Source organism: Sus scrofa, chromosome 15 (assembly GCF_000003025.6).
Source record: "Sus scrofa isolate TJ Tabasco breed Duroc chromosome 15, Sscrofa11.1, whole genome shotgun sequence".
NCBI lineage: Eukaryota > Metazoa > Chordata > Mammalia > Artiodactyla > Suidae > Sus > Sus scrofa.
In genome coordinates this window covers 47,673,187-47,689,521 of record NC_010457.5, presented here as the reverse complement: position 1 = coordinate 47,689,521, position 16,335 = coordinate 47,673,187, and the positions used below count along the sequence as shown (strand labels likewise).

The 16,335-nt window shown below is 46.0% G+C and overlaps 1 protein-coding gene across 1 annotated transcript in view; it reads left to right on the top strand.

Annotated features, from left to right (window-relative positions):
* PLEKHA2 (pleckstrin homology domain containing A2) overlaps nt 1-16,335 on the top strand; it is a 71,132-nt gene that overhangs the window by 7,717 nt on the left and 47,080 nt on the right. The window contains 1 exon segment of the mRNA XM_021075122.1: nt 7,306-7,469. Within this exon segment, the coding sequence (XP_020930781.1) occupies nt 7,329-7,469 (141 nt within the window). The 5' untranslated portion in view covers nt 7,306-7,328.

The window sequence follows — 16,335 nt, the reverse complement described above, 5'->3', positions numbered from 1 at the left end:
TTTTTTTTTTTTTTTTTTTTTTTTTTTTTTCTTTTCTTTAAAAAATATATTTTCTGTTGTTCTTCATTCACATCTATGCATTTAATTTTAAAATGTTGGGAATTTTCCGTTGGTTCAGTGGGTTAAGGATTCAGTACTGTCCCTGCTGTGGCTCAGGTCATTGCTGTGGAATGGGCTCAATCCCTGGTCCAGGAATTTCCACATGCCACAGGTGCAGCCAAAAAGAAAAAAAAATAATAAATAGAAAGCTTTAGAGTTTTTTTTTTTTTTTTTTTTTTTAAAGGTGTTTCTATGTGGCTTAGTGGGTTAGGGACCCGATGTTGTCTCTGTGAGGATGTGGGTTTGATTCCTGACCTCAATCAGTAGGTTAAGGATCTGGTTTTGCTGAAAGCTCTGGCATAGGTTGCAGATGTGGCTCTGATCTGGTGCTGCTGTGGCTGTGACGTAGGCCAGCAGCTGCAGCTCCAATTTGACCCCTAGCCCAGGAACTTCCATATGCCATGGGTGTGGCCCTAAAAAGAAAAAAAAAAAAAAGTAGTTAATTCTGGGAGTTCCACAGTGGCTCAGCAGGTTAAGATCTGGCATTGTCACTGCTGTGGCTCAAGTTGCTGCCAAGGTGAGGGTTTAAACCCTGGCTTGAATTTCTGTATGCTGGAAATTAAAAAAAAAAAAAAAAAAAAAAAAAAAAGTCAGTCCCATCTCTCAAGTTTCAAGAAGGAAAATTCCACTGGAGGGTCTTTGTCGGGGTCCTTGCTTCCTTTCTACAGAGTACTGGGCCTGCTGTCATAGGTGCTGTAGTAGCAGAGGGATAGAGGCATTGGAGTACCCTTTGTGGCTCAGTGGTAACAAATCTGACTAGTATCCATGAAGATGAGGGTTCGATCCCTGGCTTCACTCAGTGGGTTAAGGATCCAGCGTTGCGGTGAGCTGTGGTGTAGGTCAAAGATGCGGCTCGGATCCTGCATTGCTGTGGTTGTGGTGTAGGCCTGTGGCTGTAGCTCTGATCAGACTCCTAGCCTGTGGACTTGCATATGCCCTGGGTGTGCTCCTAAAAAGCCAAAAAGAAGAAGGATAGATAGGCGTCATCTTGGGTGGGAATCTTCAGTTGACCCCCAGGACGGAGCCCCCTCTTATGATGACCTGAGAGCAAGGAACCACACCTGCAGGGGGAAGAAAGCCTCTCTAAGAGGATGTTGCAAAAGAAAGTAGGAAACCCTACTAGGTTGGAGGGTGTCAAAGCTCTTTGGGTTGGTACCTGGCTTTGGGGCAGTTGTGATGGGTCGACTACTGCTTTCTTAGGTTTAAGACTTTGAAACACTGAAAAGTCCTGAGAGAGCTACAATTTAGGCAAGGTTTTCTTGTTTATGGACTCTGGCAAATTGAGAAATTTATTCTCAGCTTCAAAATGTATAGGCTGAAGATAGGGGTGTGTGTGGCGTTTAAAAAACTTTCCTTCCTGCTAAATAAAGTAGCATACACCTTCCACAGAAAATTTGGACAGGAGTTCCTGCTGTGGCACAATGGGATCGCTGGCATCTCTGCTGTGTCAGGGCACAAATTCCATCCCTGGCCTGGCACAGTGGGTTAAAGGATCTCGTGCTGCCATAGTTGTGGCATAGGTCACAACTGCAGCTTGGATCTGACCCCTGGCCCAGGAACTCCATATGCTGTGGGGTGGCCACAAAAGAAAAGAAAAAGAAAATTTGAACTATACGGAAAATATGTAGAAGTAAATTAAATTCACCCATACCCCATAGAGAATAACTTAAATCTTGGTGTCGGGATGTCCATCTTTTTCTATCCAAATATAAATAAAAATAATATTTAGAAGACTGGGATCATATTCTAAATGTAGTTCCAAATTTTCCAAATTAGATCTAATTCTAAATATTATTATATCTTAAAAAACTTATGATGTGGTGTGTTTCTCCCTGATTCATTTAAATGTACTTGAAAACATAGTTTTTTAAAGACTGTGCACTCTTACTGTATAGTACAGGGAATATATCCAATCTTTTGTGATAGAAGGTGATGGAAAAATATATGAGAAAAATAATGTATATATGTGTATGACTGGGTCACTTTGCTGTATGGCAGAAATTGACAGAACATTGTAAATCAACTATACTTAACAAGAAAAATTTTTAAAAAGAAAATCTAAAATAAAATAAAGACTGTGTACCATTTCCTATGTGGATGTCCCATCATTTATTTATTATTCCTTAGTCATGGGACATTCAGAGCATTTCCACCTTCTTGTCATTATAAATTCTACTGCAGTTTCCATCTTTTTAATTTAATCTTTATTTGCATCTTTGTTTATTTACTTAGATGGAATCCTAGAAGTAGGGTATGCATATTTTTAGCTCTCTTGTTATATATATTGCCAAATTGCTTTCCAGAAAGGTTCATACTCCTGTCCCAGGTCTATAAGAATTCTAGAAGTTTCTTCAAGTAGGTTACATTGTTCCAAGCAAAGGTCTTCTCACTTTTCTTCCCCTCTCCTGCCTCAGTCTCCCACTGGCACATATTTTATTTTTTTAGAGTTTTAGTCTTGCTCCCAGTTATTTCTTGTGTATTAATAAGACTGATAAAGATGTCAGTTGCCTCTGTTCCTAGGGGATGATTTTATTCTTGGCTTGAATCTCCTCCAGTGATGGGACATGAGGCGCTGGAAGGGGTGTAGAGGAGATATTGGGAACAGGGATGTCACCCAGGGCCCTCATCTCATTTGAAGGGAGGCAGCCATTGACTCTTTTCTCATGAGCTTCATCTTGTCAACAAGCAAGAGCCAGCCAGCCATCTCCGTTTAGTTGAATTTAATCCATTTTCTGCTGCTGATCAAGGAGTAACTCCATGCAAGTTCACTTTCTTTCTAAAAATTTCACTTTTACCGTGAATTAAATACTTAACATACTTTTCATTTGCAGCACCATACTTAGGAACTGATTCCCCGAAGAAACTGAGGTCATGTAAAACTCGTCTCTTTTCTGTTTTAGAAAAGATATGTTGTTTTATCTACTTAGGAAAGATACATTTATTTTTCTATTTTGTATTTCTTATCTATTTAAGATATGTTACTTACTTAACTGAATGGTGTGAGGCCATGTTTTGGTTTTGTTTGGCGCATGCATGTGTGTGTATTTGTGTGTGTGTGTGTGTGTGTGTGGTAGGGGGAGAGGGAGAGAAATTGTGTGCACATGCAGTTTTGATTTGCATTTAACAAAGTCTAGGAAGGAAGATGAAGCAAGAAACAAACATGAAAAAATGTTCTGCCTCACTGGTTATCATACAGTTAAACTAGCAGTTGAAATTAATAAGAACATTTAATGTATGTGAGATTGTAGCAATGGTAACAATACATTGCTGGCTGCAGTAGAAGAGGATAAAATATTTTTAGAAAGCAATTTTCTAATAGGTCTTAAGAATTATTAAACATCCTAACCTATAATTTAGTCATATTATTTTTTTGGAACTTATGCCATTTCTGTGTGCAAAAGAAAGAAAGTATAAAAACATGAATTTTAGCATTAGAAAAATCAGATATAATTTGTCTAATCATGGAGAAATGGTTTAAGTAAATTATAGTCAATCCAGTCCAGTGACGTTATGCAACCATTAAAAAGAATGATTATAAAGACTGTCTAGCAACATGGAACATGTTTGTGATATAATTTAAAATTTTAGGAAAGCTGATTATGGGGACAGGGGCATGAAAAAGCATGCAAAAGTAAAAACAGTTGGCTGGAGTGATTTTTTTTTTTTTTAATTCCAGCGTTGTTATCTTGTGATTTTTGCACTAAAAATGGAAAACACTAAGGAGGTTGGCATGCTCTGGAAAGATAGGGTGCCGAGTGGGGTGGACCCAGGTCCCTTCCTACACGTGTAGTCTGTGCTCTTTGTCATCCATGTGTTGTGAAAGCAGAGAAACTCCTTGCTGGCTCATCTTCTCATGGTCTTAAAGCAAAGGTGGAGAAGGCTGGCCTGAGAGAGAGGGCTGTGGTGGTCTGGCTCAGCGAGAACTCTCGGCATGCTGTCCCAGGAGGTGGGACCAGAGTCACTGTCCAGGTGTAGGGCCCAGGATATGGTGGTGATGGCATGGGCAACTCTTGGGACATGTCACCCAGTGTTACCCTCCACCCAGTAATTTTACGCTGGGGAACTCGGTTAAAATGACATTTGGGGAATTCTCCTGTGGCTCAGCAGGTTAAGGATCCAGAATTGTCACTGCTTTGGCTCTGGTTGCTGCTGGGGCACGGGTTCAATCCCTGGTGGTGGGGACTTCTGCATACCACAGGCCCAGCCAGAGAGAGAGAGAGAAGAAAGACGTTTAAGATAACAAGTGATTTTAGGGTTTAGAAGACAGGCTAAAACTATGGAACTAAAGAAGGTCGAGAGAGTTGGAAAGGACATTCTGAAGGGGTGACAGTATGTGAATGTGCCAGGTGTCCCCCCGTTCTGTACCAATTGCCACACATCCCTTTCTCCCCCACTGCCCGGTTATTGGGACTGGCCCTGGGGGACAGAGCAAATTGTATGTGAAGGGCCTCTGGGGAAAAGGGGACCAGTGGAGACCTGGGTGTTGATGGAGGCAGGTTGGAGAGGGAATTGGGGGCTGGAGGCAGCAGGCTGTCTGTACCAGACCTCAGCAGCTGTGATGGGTGATGGGGGCTGTATACATGGGAGGAGGATGCAGGGTCACTCAGGACCTCAGCTTTGTGTGTCGTGCGCCCTCTGGGTTTGTCGCTTCTGCGCAGGTCAGGCTGTTCTAACCACACTTCCGTGTGATGCTTGGCGCTCCTGCAGCCCATCCTCCCACCCCCACCCCCGCCACCTCCCACGAGCTGATGCGCTCTTGTGACTCAGCTGCTTCTCAGGACGTCTGAGCAGCTTTTCTTCTGGGGCTAGAACCACAGTTAGGAGACCTGTGACTAGAATCCTTCTTTGTATTATCTTTCCTTTTGGTCCCTGAGGGAAATGGGTTGTTGAAGGATTGTGGGAAGAATGCCTTTCTAGCCTCTGACTTGATTCATCCCTGGAGCCCAAGAGGGGACACTGAAAAGGCAGCCTGGAGACGGTCGGCTTTGTTATCCACTCTGCTTCCTCTCAGAGAGGCCCCAGAAGCGGCCACAGCCCTGAAACCCCTGGCACGGCCGTCTCTGTGGCTGGACTGGCACCAGGGGAATCTGCTGAGTTTTCTTGGGGGATGGGTGCATTCTCACTGTGAGGCTGAGCCAGCCCTTCTGCCTAGGACTCCCGATTTTCCCCGATTCCCTGGGGGGATGCTGCATCCTTTCTCAGGGATCTGCTTCCTCTCCATCTTTGACCCAGTGTCTTCAGGACTTGAAGTCCTTCCCAGAGCATTCGCTCTGAACTCTTGGCTCCAGCCCATCTCTCTCTCTTTGCTGAAGCCCCTTGGTGAGACTGGCGCTGGGACGGAGGCCTAGTTTGGGGAAGCACCGAGAAGCAGGGGACCCCTGGCACATGATGCATGTGGGCAAAGTTGTCCCCCTGCCACCCCCTCCATGTCTACTGCTTTCTCCTCTGCCATCTTTTTTTTTTTTTTCCTTGGCCACCCGGAGGCACATGGAGTTCCTAGGCCAGGGATCAGAGCCCAGGCGCAGTTGCTACCTAAGCTGCAGCTGCGGCAATGCTGGATCCTTAACCCACTGTTCTGGGCCAGGGATCGAACCAATGCTCCAGAGATGCCACCGATCCCATTTGTACCTCCGTGGGAGCTCCTGTGCCATCTTTTTAAACCTCCTTTTTCCCACTTATTCTTCTTTTTTTACTTCCTCTTTTGCTTCTGCTTCTTTTACTTCATTTCCAGCTGAGCTGTTTCATCTGTGTCCTATTGCCCTAACTGCTTTACTTTTTTTCTCCTCCACCTTTACCCAGCAAGTGGCCGAGGGGTCCCCTCCTGCCTGAGTCACCTGCCTCCCTGGGACTTGGCCTGAACTTGCCAGGAATCAAACGATTCACTGTTTCCTGGTATCCTTGTATTTGTATGTGTGTGTGCATGGGGTATGTTTTTCTTGGGGCAGCCTCTCAGCCCCATAAGGCCCCTTGTGGGGACAGGAGAGGGCAGACCACACCACCATCACCACTTAGAATCAGCCCGATCTTGGGGGGATGTGTCCCTGTTGATGGGACTTTTGCACCTCCTGGCCTAGAAGCCCGTGGCTGTAGCACATGTCCTGACCCAGTGCCCTAAGCCAGCCTCACCACCATGCTCAGTCATAGACCGAGGGCCATGGCAGGCTTGGTTGGGTTACAGTGAGTTTTGCTTTATTGAAGCCGAGCAGGTCAGGGGTGGGCGGTCTGAATGTCGCGTGGGGTTTTCTAATCCTTGGGCACTTTTCCCGCTTCTGCAGTGTATCATGCACCCAGGAGAGCCCTCCTCTCCTTGGGGGAGGAGCCCCTGACTTTGGCTCTTCACATGGACCAAAGGAAGCCAGGAGGAGAAGGGAGGCTGGCTTAAGGATGCAGTTTGTCCCAAATCCCTGAGACCCTGTTCTAGGGTCGGGAAGAGTGTCCAGTGTTAGGGTTTTCTTCTGCATCCTCATTCTTTCAATTACAAGTGGTTCTCTGTCAGAGGACTGTAGCAAAGTGAAGGAAGTGATGCTGGGCTGAGGGGTGTGGCTCTGCCCCAGGCCCCAGGAGCCCCTCAAATTTAATTCCATGGTACCATCAAGGAGCTGGAAGGGCTGCTCTTTACGCCCAAATCCTTGGCAGAGTTTATCCAGCACTAGAGCTGACATCCTTTCTGCAATAGTTTCTTTATGTATACAATTGGGTTATGACCTACTTTACCAGGCTTTTCTGAAGAGTAATAACAGTAATACCTAGTGTTTATGAACGTTTCATGTCTGCCAAGCACTTAATTCTCACCAGCATCTTATGAGGTGCAGGTACCGGTATATTCCCATTTTACGGAGGCAGAAACTGAGGCATGGAGAGACAAAGCAGTTTGTGGTCACACAGTCAGTAAGTGGCCAGAACTGGGATTTGGACACAGGCCCCTAACTCAGAGTCTGGGCTTGCATCCTCCGTGCGCATAAAGCTGCCTAGCAGTCTGCCTGGCACATGGTAGAGGCTCATGAAAGTTCATTGAATAAATGTGGATTTTGAGGATGTGGAATGGGGTTGATAGAAGCCTCCAGGGTCTGGCTGAGATGGTACCCTGGGGAAGGAAGCTGAGGAGAGAGGGTGCCAGCCTCCTTTCTCGCAGAGGTGCGTCGGGCCAGAGTGAGATGCCTGCTTGGCACTCCTCCTCATTGCCCCTCCCTCCTTCCCACCCTGCAGGGTGATGTGAGCAGAGCTCAGGAATGCCTTATGTGGATCGGCAGAACCGAATCTGTGGGTTTCTGGACATCGAGGAGAATGAGAACAGCGGCAAGTTTCTGCGGAGGTACTTTATTCTGGACACGCAGGCCAACTGCCTTCTCTGGTACATGGACAATCCCCAGGTGAGAGCGGCGTGGGAAGGGGCAGGGGTGGCTGGCCGCCCACCGTTGCCTGGGGGGATGCACACCGGGTTAGTGCCGGGGCTTACTCTCTCGTGGGCGGCACAACCTGCCGGTCAGTAGCAGGGGAAAGCCCCACAACACACACACACACACACACACACACACACACCACACATGCACACATGTAGGCATGCACTCATGCTCATGCACACACACATACACACGCGCATATGCACGTGCTTGCACACACACATGCGAGCGCACACACATGCGCAGGAAACCATCCTACGTCTTAGCTGGAGAAAGAAGCTCATTGCTCCCACCCTTGGGGATCTGGTGTCTTTTCTCACGCTCAGGAATTGAACACTTGCACAAGTCTGGCAGAGGCTGGCCAGGCTGGATCCAGGCTCTGAGGCACAGCTGGCTTCCTCTTACCTCTCTCTAGGGCTGTGGCCTCATGGCCATCCTGCTCTTCCAGTCTGGGCCCTCCCCAACAGGGGATGTGACCTGGTTCCCTGAGTGGGACAAAGGTTGGACTTGTTTGGTCTCCTTCTTGGGGCATCATAGGATCCTGGGTGGGAGGGGACAGATGAGAAACAGTCTTGCATGGGAACTGACTTCAGCAAGGCCACAGCAGAACTGGGTGACTTGCTTAGCATCAGGCACGAAGACCGGCCTCCAAAGCTTGATTGCTGTGCCCAGCAATCCCCAGGGGTCTTCACTGGTCTGGGAAAAGTGTCTCTATTCTTGATTTAGGATCTCAAATCTTTTTTTTTTTTTTTTTTGGCCATGCATTTCAATGGCATTCCGTGGCAGTCTGAAGTTCCTGGGCCAGGGATTGAACCCTGCCACAGCAGTGACAACACTCATCCTTAACTTGCTAAGCAGCCAGAGAACTGCTCAAGTCTTTTTTTTCTGGTGCTGTGAAGTTGTTGGCTCTTCCCTTCACACTGCCCTGGAGTGTCTCTGCCCCCTGAGCTACCAGGATGCTCTTTGTGCTAGAGCCTTCTTTGGGTCTGTGTTACAAATAGAACTTTTGGCTCTTGTTGGAGTTTTGTTGTTTGTTTGTCTTTTTTTTAGGTCTGCACCCATAGCATATGGAGGTTCCCAGGCTAGGGGTTTAATTGGAGCTACAGCTGCCGGCCTACTCCACAGCCACACTAACGCCAGATCTGAGCCGTGGTCTGCGACCTACACCACAGCTCACAGCAATGCCAGATCCTTAACCCACTGAGCGAGGCCAGGATTGAACCCGCAACCTCATGATTCGTTTCTGCTGTGCCATGATGGGAACTCCTCTTGTTGGAGATTCTTCACACTTTCCCTGGAAGCAGAGGTTTCACCTGTCTTGGCAGATGCCTAAAAAAAAAGGAGAGTCCAGCCTTGGCATAGCAACAGTTCAGAACATTGTACTTTATTTGTAAGTTTAGCCCTTTATTGTATTAATGGGCAAACAGCCATTCTGACTAAAGGATAAACCTTTTTGTAAAGTTGAAAATGGTATCAGTGGGCCTTTATTACTTGTGTGCCATGCCTGAAAGCTTCCTTGGGTTATTGCTTCATTCTGATGGGTCTCATTGGTGGGTATCATTGTCTTTGTTCTAAAAGTGGGGTGGGTGAGGCAGAGAGGGGAGGAAGTTTGCCCATGGTTACATCATAAGAAAGTGGCAGATGGAGTTCCCGTTGTGGCTCAGCGGTTAATGAATCCGACTAGGAACCATGAGGTTGCGGGTTTGATCCCTGGCCTTGCTCAAGTGGGTTAAGGATCCGGCATTGCCGTGAGCTGTGGTGTAGGTTGCAGACACAGCTCGGATCCCATGTTGCTGTGGCCCTAGTGTAGGCTGGTGGCTACAGCTCCGATTAGACCCCTAGCCTGGGAACCTCCATATGCCGCAGGAACGGCCCTAGAAATGGCAAAAAGACAAAAAAAAAAAAAAAAAAAGAAAGAAAGAAAGTGGCAGAGCCAGGATTCTAACCCTGGTCATCTGACTCCAGCTACCCTGTTGTTATTGCTGATAATGAGACAGTCCTCTTAAGGGTGCTTGGGAGGAAGGAGAGCTTTCACAGTTTCTAAGGAGTTCCTGTTGTGACTCCCCAGGTTAAGAACCCGACTAGTATCCATGAGGATACAGGTTTGATCCCTGACCTCACTCAGTGGGTTAAGGATCCAGCATTGCTGTGAGCCGTGGTGTAGATCACAGATGTGACTTAGATCTGGCGTTGCTGTGGCTGTGGCATAGGCCAGCAGCTGTAGCTCTGATTCGACCCCTAGCCCAGGAACTTCCATGTGCCTTGGGTGCGGGCGTAAAAAGAAAAGATAAGTCTCTGAGAAAGAGAAGTTGGAAGGTCCCTGATGGCTCAGCAGGTTAGGGATCTGGCATTGTCATTACAATGGCTGGGGTTACTGTGGTGGAACAGGTTTGAGCCCTGGCTGAGGAACTTCTGCATGCTGAAGGTGTGGCCAGATGAAGAGAAAGAAAAAGGAAAGAAAGAAAGAAAGAAAGAAAGAAAGAAAGAAAGAAAGAAAGAAAGAAAGAAAGGAAGGAAGGAAGGAGGGAGGGGAGGAAGAAAGAAAAGCTCTCAGGGCTGGGAAGTCCTACAGGGCTAGTGCTCATCTGGCTTCTGATTCGGTGTGTCCAGCATTCGATAAACGTGGGCTCACTGAATGAGTGAGTGAATGAGGCTGTCAGAAGGGATGCCTCTGTTTTTTTTGTTTTTGTTTTGTTTTGGTCTTTTTAGGGCTGCACCCAGTGGCATATGGAAGTTCCCAGCTGGGGTTAAATTGGAGCTGCAGCTGCCGGCCTACACCACAGCCACAGCAATGTGAGATCCAATCTGCATCTTCGACTTACACCAGAGCTCATAGCAACGCAGGATCCTTAACCTACTGAGTGAGGCCAGGGATCAAACCCACATCCTCATAGATATTAGTCGGGTTCATTACCACTGAACCAGAAAAGGAACTCCCAGAAGGGACGCCTTTGTGACATGCAGAGTCCTGGGTCTAGGGACCTCCAGGGGAAGCTCTGCAGGGAGGGGTGGGGCAGGGAGCCAGGTATCGGGAGGTGATGGCTGGAAAGTGACCCCCAAGAGCAAAGAGGGGTGTCTTTCCCTGTGGAGAAGGATCTTGGGGACTGTGTGTAGTCACTGAACATCTTTATAGGGAAAAGGAGACACCTGATAAAACAGCTTAGATATTTAATAGGCATTTCCCTGAACCCAGGTCTGTGATCTTTGCCTGTTTAAACCACTTAGAAGTTGGCATTTGGGAGCCTGTTTTTACTACTCCTGCTACTAGTATTACAAACTGCAGGTTATACTTACCAAGCATTGTCTGAAATGCCCTCCATGTATTTTCTCACTAAGTCCTCCAGTAAACCTGGGACTGCAAGGTGCAGAGTAGGTCAGGGACTTTTTTCAAGGTTGAACGGGTGGTGAGGGCAGAGCTGGAGTTGGAGCCAGGTCTATCTGGCCCCAGTATCTGTGTGCTTCACCTTCATCTGCTTTCTTCCTCCCACTGACTGTGTGCTCAGCCCTGAGCAGGGTCCTGGCGATGAAGGGCAGGGGAATTCTCGGTGATTCTTGCCCCCAAGAAGCTTCAGGTTTAGTTGGGGAAATGAAAGCAGCATACATAAAAAGTACAGTGCTAGAAATCCCGGTCCATCTTTTTTTCCCCCCCTCTGGGTGCACCCAAGGGATATAGAAGTTCCTGGGCCAGGGATCAAATCCAAGCCACAGCCATGATAACACTGGATCCTTAACCTGCTGAGCCACAGGAGAACTTGGGCAAGTTCTTTATTAAGGAGAGAGCTGGGAAGCAGGACAAAGAAGGGGAGGGAGGGAGCCAGACAAGGGTCTGAGCTCAGGCTGAGGTCAGCAAAGGGCTAAGCTTAGCCTGATGCCCCTGGGGACTTGCCTGAGTCAGGCCAAAAAATTGACCCAAGGGAGCTGACTTCCTCAGGCCTCACTGTGCATGATCACTGGTTCTGGCTTTTGCATGTGGGCAGAACAGCTCCAGTAGCCTGCAGACAGCCCTTTGGAGCAGAGCTGCATCAAAATGCCAGAGCTGGGAGGCCAGCGAGCACATCTGCTGATGGGATGCTGGTAGGCACATGTCGGGAGTTCTTGCGAGAGGACCAAGTACAGTCTTGGGTTCATGAGAGAATTTAGAATCCCCATGATAAAATATGAAACCAAGATTTTAATTCAGGCACTGGTGGTACCAACAGAAGTAGGTTGAGACCTATTAGCTAAAAAGGACACTATAAATGGAAAGTTTCAATGCTATCGATTATGGCCACTGATTTGGCTCATGCATTTAAAAATCAATCTGCTGACAGTATCAAGCACACAAATAGTTCCTGAGTAAGAAAAAAAACATTGGGTGGATTTCCCATCATACATGACCATGGTATTATGGCACCAGCATATATATTTTAACTTAATGTTGTTCCCTATTGTGACAGAAAAGATGAAATTCTTTAATTAGGCTGCTCTATAGTATTACCTACAGAGTAACCAATTTACAACAACAGAGTAACAACAGAATAACAGAGTAACAACAGAGTAACAGCAACAGACTAAAAGTATGTTTTGGCTGCATAACAATGCTTGAGTTCCACCCTTATGATACCCACTCGGATAAGTAATTGCAAGACTAATAAATTATATAACCCCAAATGACAAATAATAAACAGACACATGAAAACAACATTGTACTAGATAGTTGTTCTTGTCAGATTCACTTTGTAAATTGTATTTTCTCTCTTTGCCAAAAAAAAAAAAAAAAAAAAAAAAAGCTCAGATGCTTTACTTTCCAAAGACCATAATGTAAATTATGGATTATCAGAAGAGCCCAGAAGATTGCATCTCTCCTGGTAAATCTGGGGCCCATTAAAGTCCTTTGCTTTTTGCTTTTTTTTTTTTTTTTTTTTTTTTTTGTCTTTTTGCCATTTCTTGGGCCGCTCCAGCGGCATATGGAGGTTCCCAGGCTAGGGGTCCAATCGGAGCTATAGTCTCCGGCCTACGCCAGAGCCACAGCAACGCAAGATCCGAGCTGTGTCTGCAACCTACACCACAGCTCACGGCAATGCCGGATCGTTAACCCACTGAGCAAGGGCAGGGATCGAACCCACAACCTTATGGTTCCTAGTCAGATTCATTAACCACTGTGCCACGACGGGAACTCCTTTTTTTTTTTTTTAAAGCTGAAAGCAATTCTTTCCATTGAAGGGGACAAAACGCTTTGCTGTGTTGATGCAAAAATGGATATTTGGCTGCATTTTAGTAGAAAGAATACAGAGGAGTGGTAGAAAATTATATTAACATATAACATGTAACGAATAATGGTTTTGCCTTGAAAGCTAGGTGAAAATTGCTAATTTTTTAAAATTGAATTTTCTGTATCAGAAACCTCCTTGAGCCAAATTTGGCTGAAATCCAACAATACCTAAAAAGATTTTTTTTTTTTATTGGCCACTTCAAGGCGTGTGGTGTTCCCTGGCGAGGTATCAGATCTGAGCCTCAGTTGCAGCCTATGCCACAGCTGCATCAATGCCAGATCCTTAACCCACTGTACCACTCAGGGATGGAACCTGTGGCCAACCTATGGCCCGGTGCTGCAATGACACCACCAATCCTGTTGTGCCACAGTGGGAACTCCTAAAAGATTTTTGCAGCATATACTTCACCCTGTGAAAATACCAAGAATCAGGAAGATAACTTTTTTTTTTTTAAATGGCCAATACATACAATATATTGGTGGTATAAAATTCAAAACGTGGGAAAGCTGATCTAGTGACATGTTTCTCCTTCCCACTCCAGTCCTCCAGCTACACATCGTCCTAACCAGAGGCAACCAGAATTTCTAGGTTCTTATGTGTCTGTCCGGAGATGTTCTTTGCATATGTAAGCATCATATAACTTTCAGATCTTCAGCACTTATTTGGGTCAAATGGTTTTAATTCATGGATTTTTTTTTTTTTTTTTTTGGTAACTGATATTTTAACTATTCATGATTTGAAGGGGTAAGTGAAATTTCTGGCTTGCTTTCGTCCACACTGAGTTATAGTAAGAATGCACAGTTTTTGGAGCTTCCACTGTGGAGAAGTGGGTTAAGGATTTGGCTTTGCTGCAGCTGTGGTGCAATTTGAAGTTGTAGCTTGGATTTGATTCCTGGCCTGGGAACTTCCATATGCTGTGTGTACCGTAAAACAAAAAACAAAAAAAACCAGAGTCCCTTGGGTGGGGGGAACCCCGAAAGAAGATTTCAAGCCACAGATCCAGGGATGTCTTTTTTTTTTTTTTTCCTCCACCGAAGTGCAAAATCTGCTTAGGGTAAATTAAAGTAATATTTTTAGAATTAAAATATTATGTGGACTTTTTAGAGTTAACATTAAATAAATGCAGTTTTGTTTAATGTGTTTTCTATAGTAATTTTTTAATGCCAATTCTTATCTTTATAACAAGATGTACTTTGTTTAAATTAAAAAGAAGTAAAAACTAAGAAGCACTCTGAGACCCTCCTGTTAATAGTTAGCACTACGGGGTATTAAAGTCCAAGCGACTAAAGAGATGGACGTTATCACAGAGAACAGACTCGTGGTAACCAAGGCTGGCGATGGTGGGGGGGTGGGGAGCAGGGGAAGAGACGGGTTGGGAGTTTTCGATCAGCAAATGCAAACTAAAATATACAGGATGGATAAACATTGAAGTCCTAATAGATAGCACAGGGAACTAGATTCAATATCCTGTGATAAACCATAATGGAAAAGAATATGAAAAAAGAATATATATATATTCATTTATATATATGTGTGTATATATATAAAACACATGTGTGTATATATATACACATATATATATCTGAATTATTTTGCTGTACTCCAGAAATGAACACATTAAAAACAACTGTATTTCCATAAAATTAAAAAAAAAGAAAAGAAAGAGCAAAGAAAATAAACATTAGTAGATGTTTTACTAATGCAAAACCATAGCAATGGCTGTTTGAAGTTTTTTTTCTTTTTTTTTTTTTTAAATGGTTGCACCCTCAGCATATGGAAGTTCCTGGGCCAGGGACTGAATCCAAGCTGCAGCAATGGCAGGTGCTTTAACCCATTGCACCAGGCTGGGGATGGAACCCTCACCTCTGCAGCAACCTAGGCTGCTGTGCCCCACGGCAGGATCTCCCAAAGTTTTCTTTGTCTTTGGTTATGTTGTTGTTAGGGCTTTCTTTAGATTGTAACCTTTGGAGTTCCTGTTGTGGCTAAGTGGGTTAAGAACCTGACTAATGTCCATGAGGATGCAGGTGCAATCCCTAGCCCCATTCGGTGGTTTAAGGATCCAGCTGTGTGTCGGTCAAGACACAGCTCGGATTTGGTGTTGTTATGGCTGGGGCGTAGGCTTACAGCTACAGCTCTGATTGGACCCCTAGCCTGATTGCTTCCATATGCTGCAGGTGCAGCTGTAAAAAGAAAAAAGAAAAGGAAAAAAAAAAAAGGGTATGAAAGCCTTGTATTAGCACAGCTGTTTATTGCATAGGATTGACTTTTCTCTTTTTTTTTTTAAATTTTTTATTTAATTTTATTTTTTCGGCTACACCCACAGCATGTGGAAGTTCTGGGGCCAGGGATCAAACCCCTACCATAGCAGTGACCCAAGCCATAGCATTGACAATGCCAGATCCTTAACCCTCTGAGCCACCAGGGAACTCCAGGATTAAGTTTTTTTCTTTCTTTTTTTTTTTTGATGACCACACCTGTGTTATATGGAACTTCCTGTGCTGGGGATTGAACCTGCACCTCCACAGTGACCTGAGCCATTGTAGTCAGATTCTTAACCCACTGCACCACAGCAGTAACTCCAGAATTAACTTTTCTTGAAGGGAAAGATTAAAAGCCTGCTTTGACCTGAAGAATGGGGAGAGCGGCCATGGGCCTTTCCTCAAGTTGTCTCAGCAAGTGGGCTCCAGCGGAGGGCCGTGGGGGTGGGCTGGTCCCAGGGCAACAGGTAGACCCGTAGTCTGGCCACACAGTACCTGGAAATGGCTGGCTTACTTTCCTTGGGGTTATTCTCAGGTCAGGGTGAGGGCTGGGGTGTAGGCAGAGGGGATTAAGTTCTCTGCCTCCTGCCCCCATTCCCATCATACTGCTCTGCCTGGCAAGGCTTTCTTCTCTGAGCATGTGTGTCCGGCCTTGGCCAGTGGTGGTTTGGGTTGTTGTTTCAGCCCGTGGGAGGCCATGGCTGCTGGTGCCCTCAAAATGGACTTCCAGGTCCATCCCCTTCTCCTCCCGCATCTGGTCAGCCAGCAAGCTGGTTTGACTGCGGGCTGAGTGCTTGCTGTGTGCCAGGTACCCGGGAGGGAGATGAGAGAAGGTAAGAGGTTCAGAGACTCACAGCAAAATGGAGCAGAAAGGTCAGAGCATCTCTCCTTTCCCATCTCTGAACCCCGGTCTTTTGGAGTTTGACAGCCAAGAGCCAGTTGGACCAGTTCCTGCCCTGCCCAGTTTGGGCCTCTTGGTGTAACCCTGCTGGTCCTGCTCTTGTTGATAATCAAGGTTTAGGTAATGAGCAGGCCCTCGGAGATGTGAAGGACTGTCCCGTGGGAAGGGGCCTGGTGTAAAGGAAGGTGCACGGGATTGGAGAATCTGGAAGGGCCGGGTTCAAATCCAGGCCTGACTCCTCAGTACTGCTCCATCCCAGGTTTCCTCATCTGTGAAGTGGGATTGTTGAGGTGAAGCAACCACATATAGCAGGCCTGCTGCACAACAGACTCTGCGTATCTAGCAGTTTCCGCCTTCTCTGGGGCTGTTCTTGGCCAAAGCACCAGACTGATGCTGGGGATGATGAGCTCTGTCTGTCTTCCTTG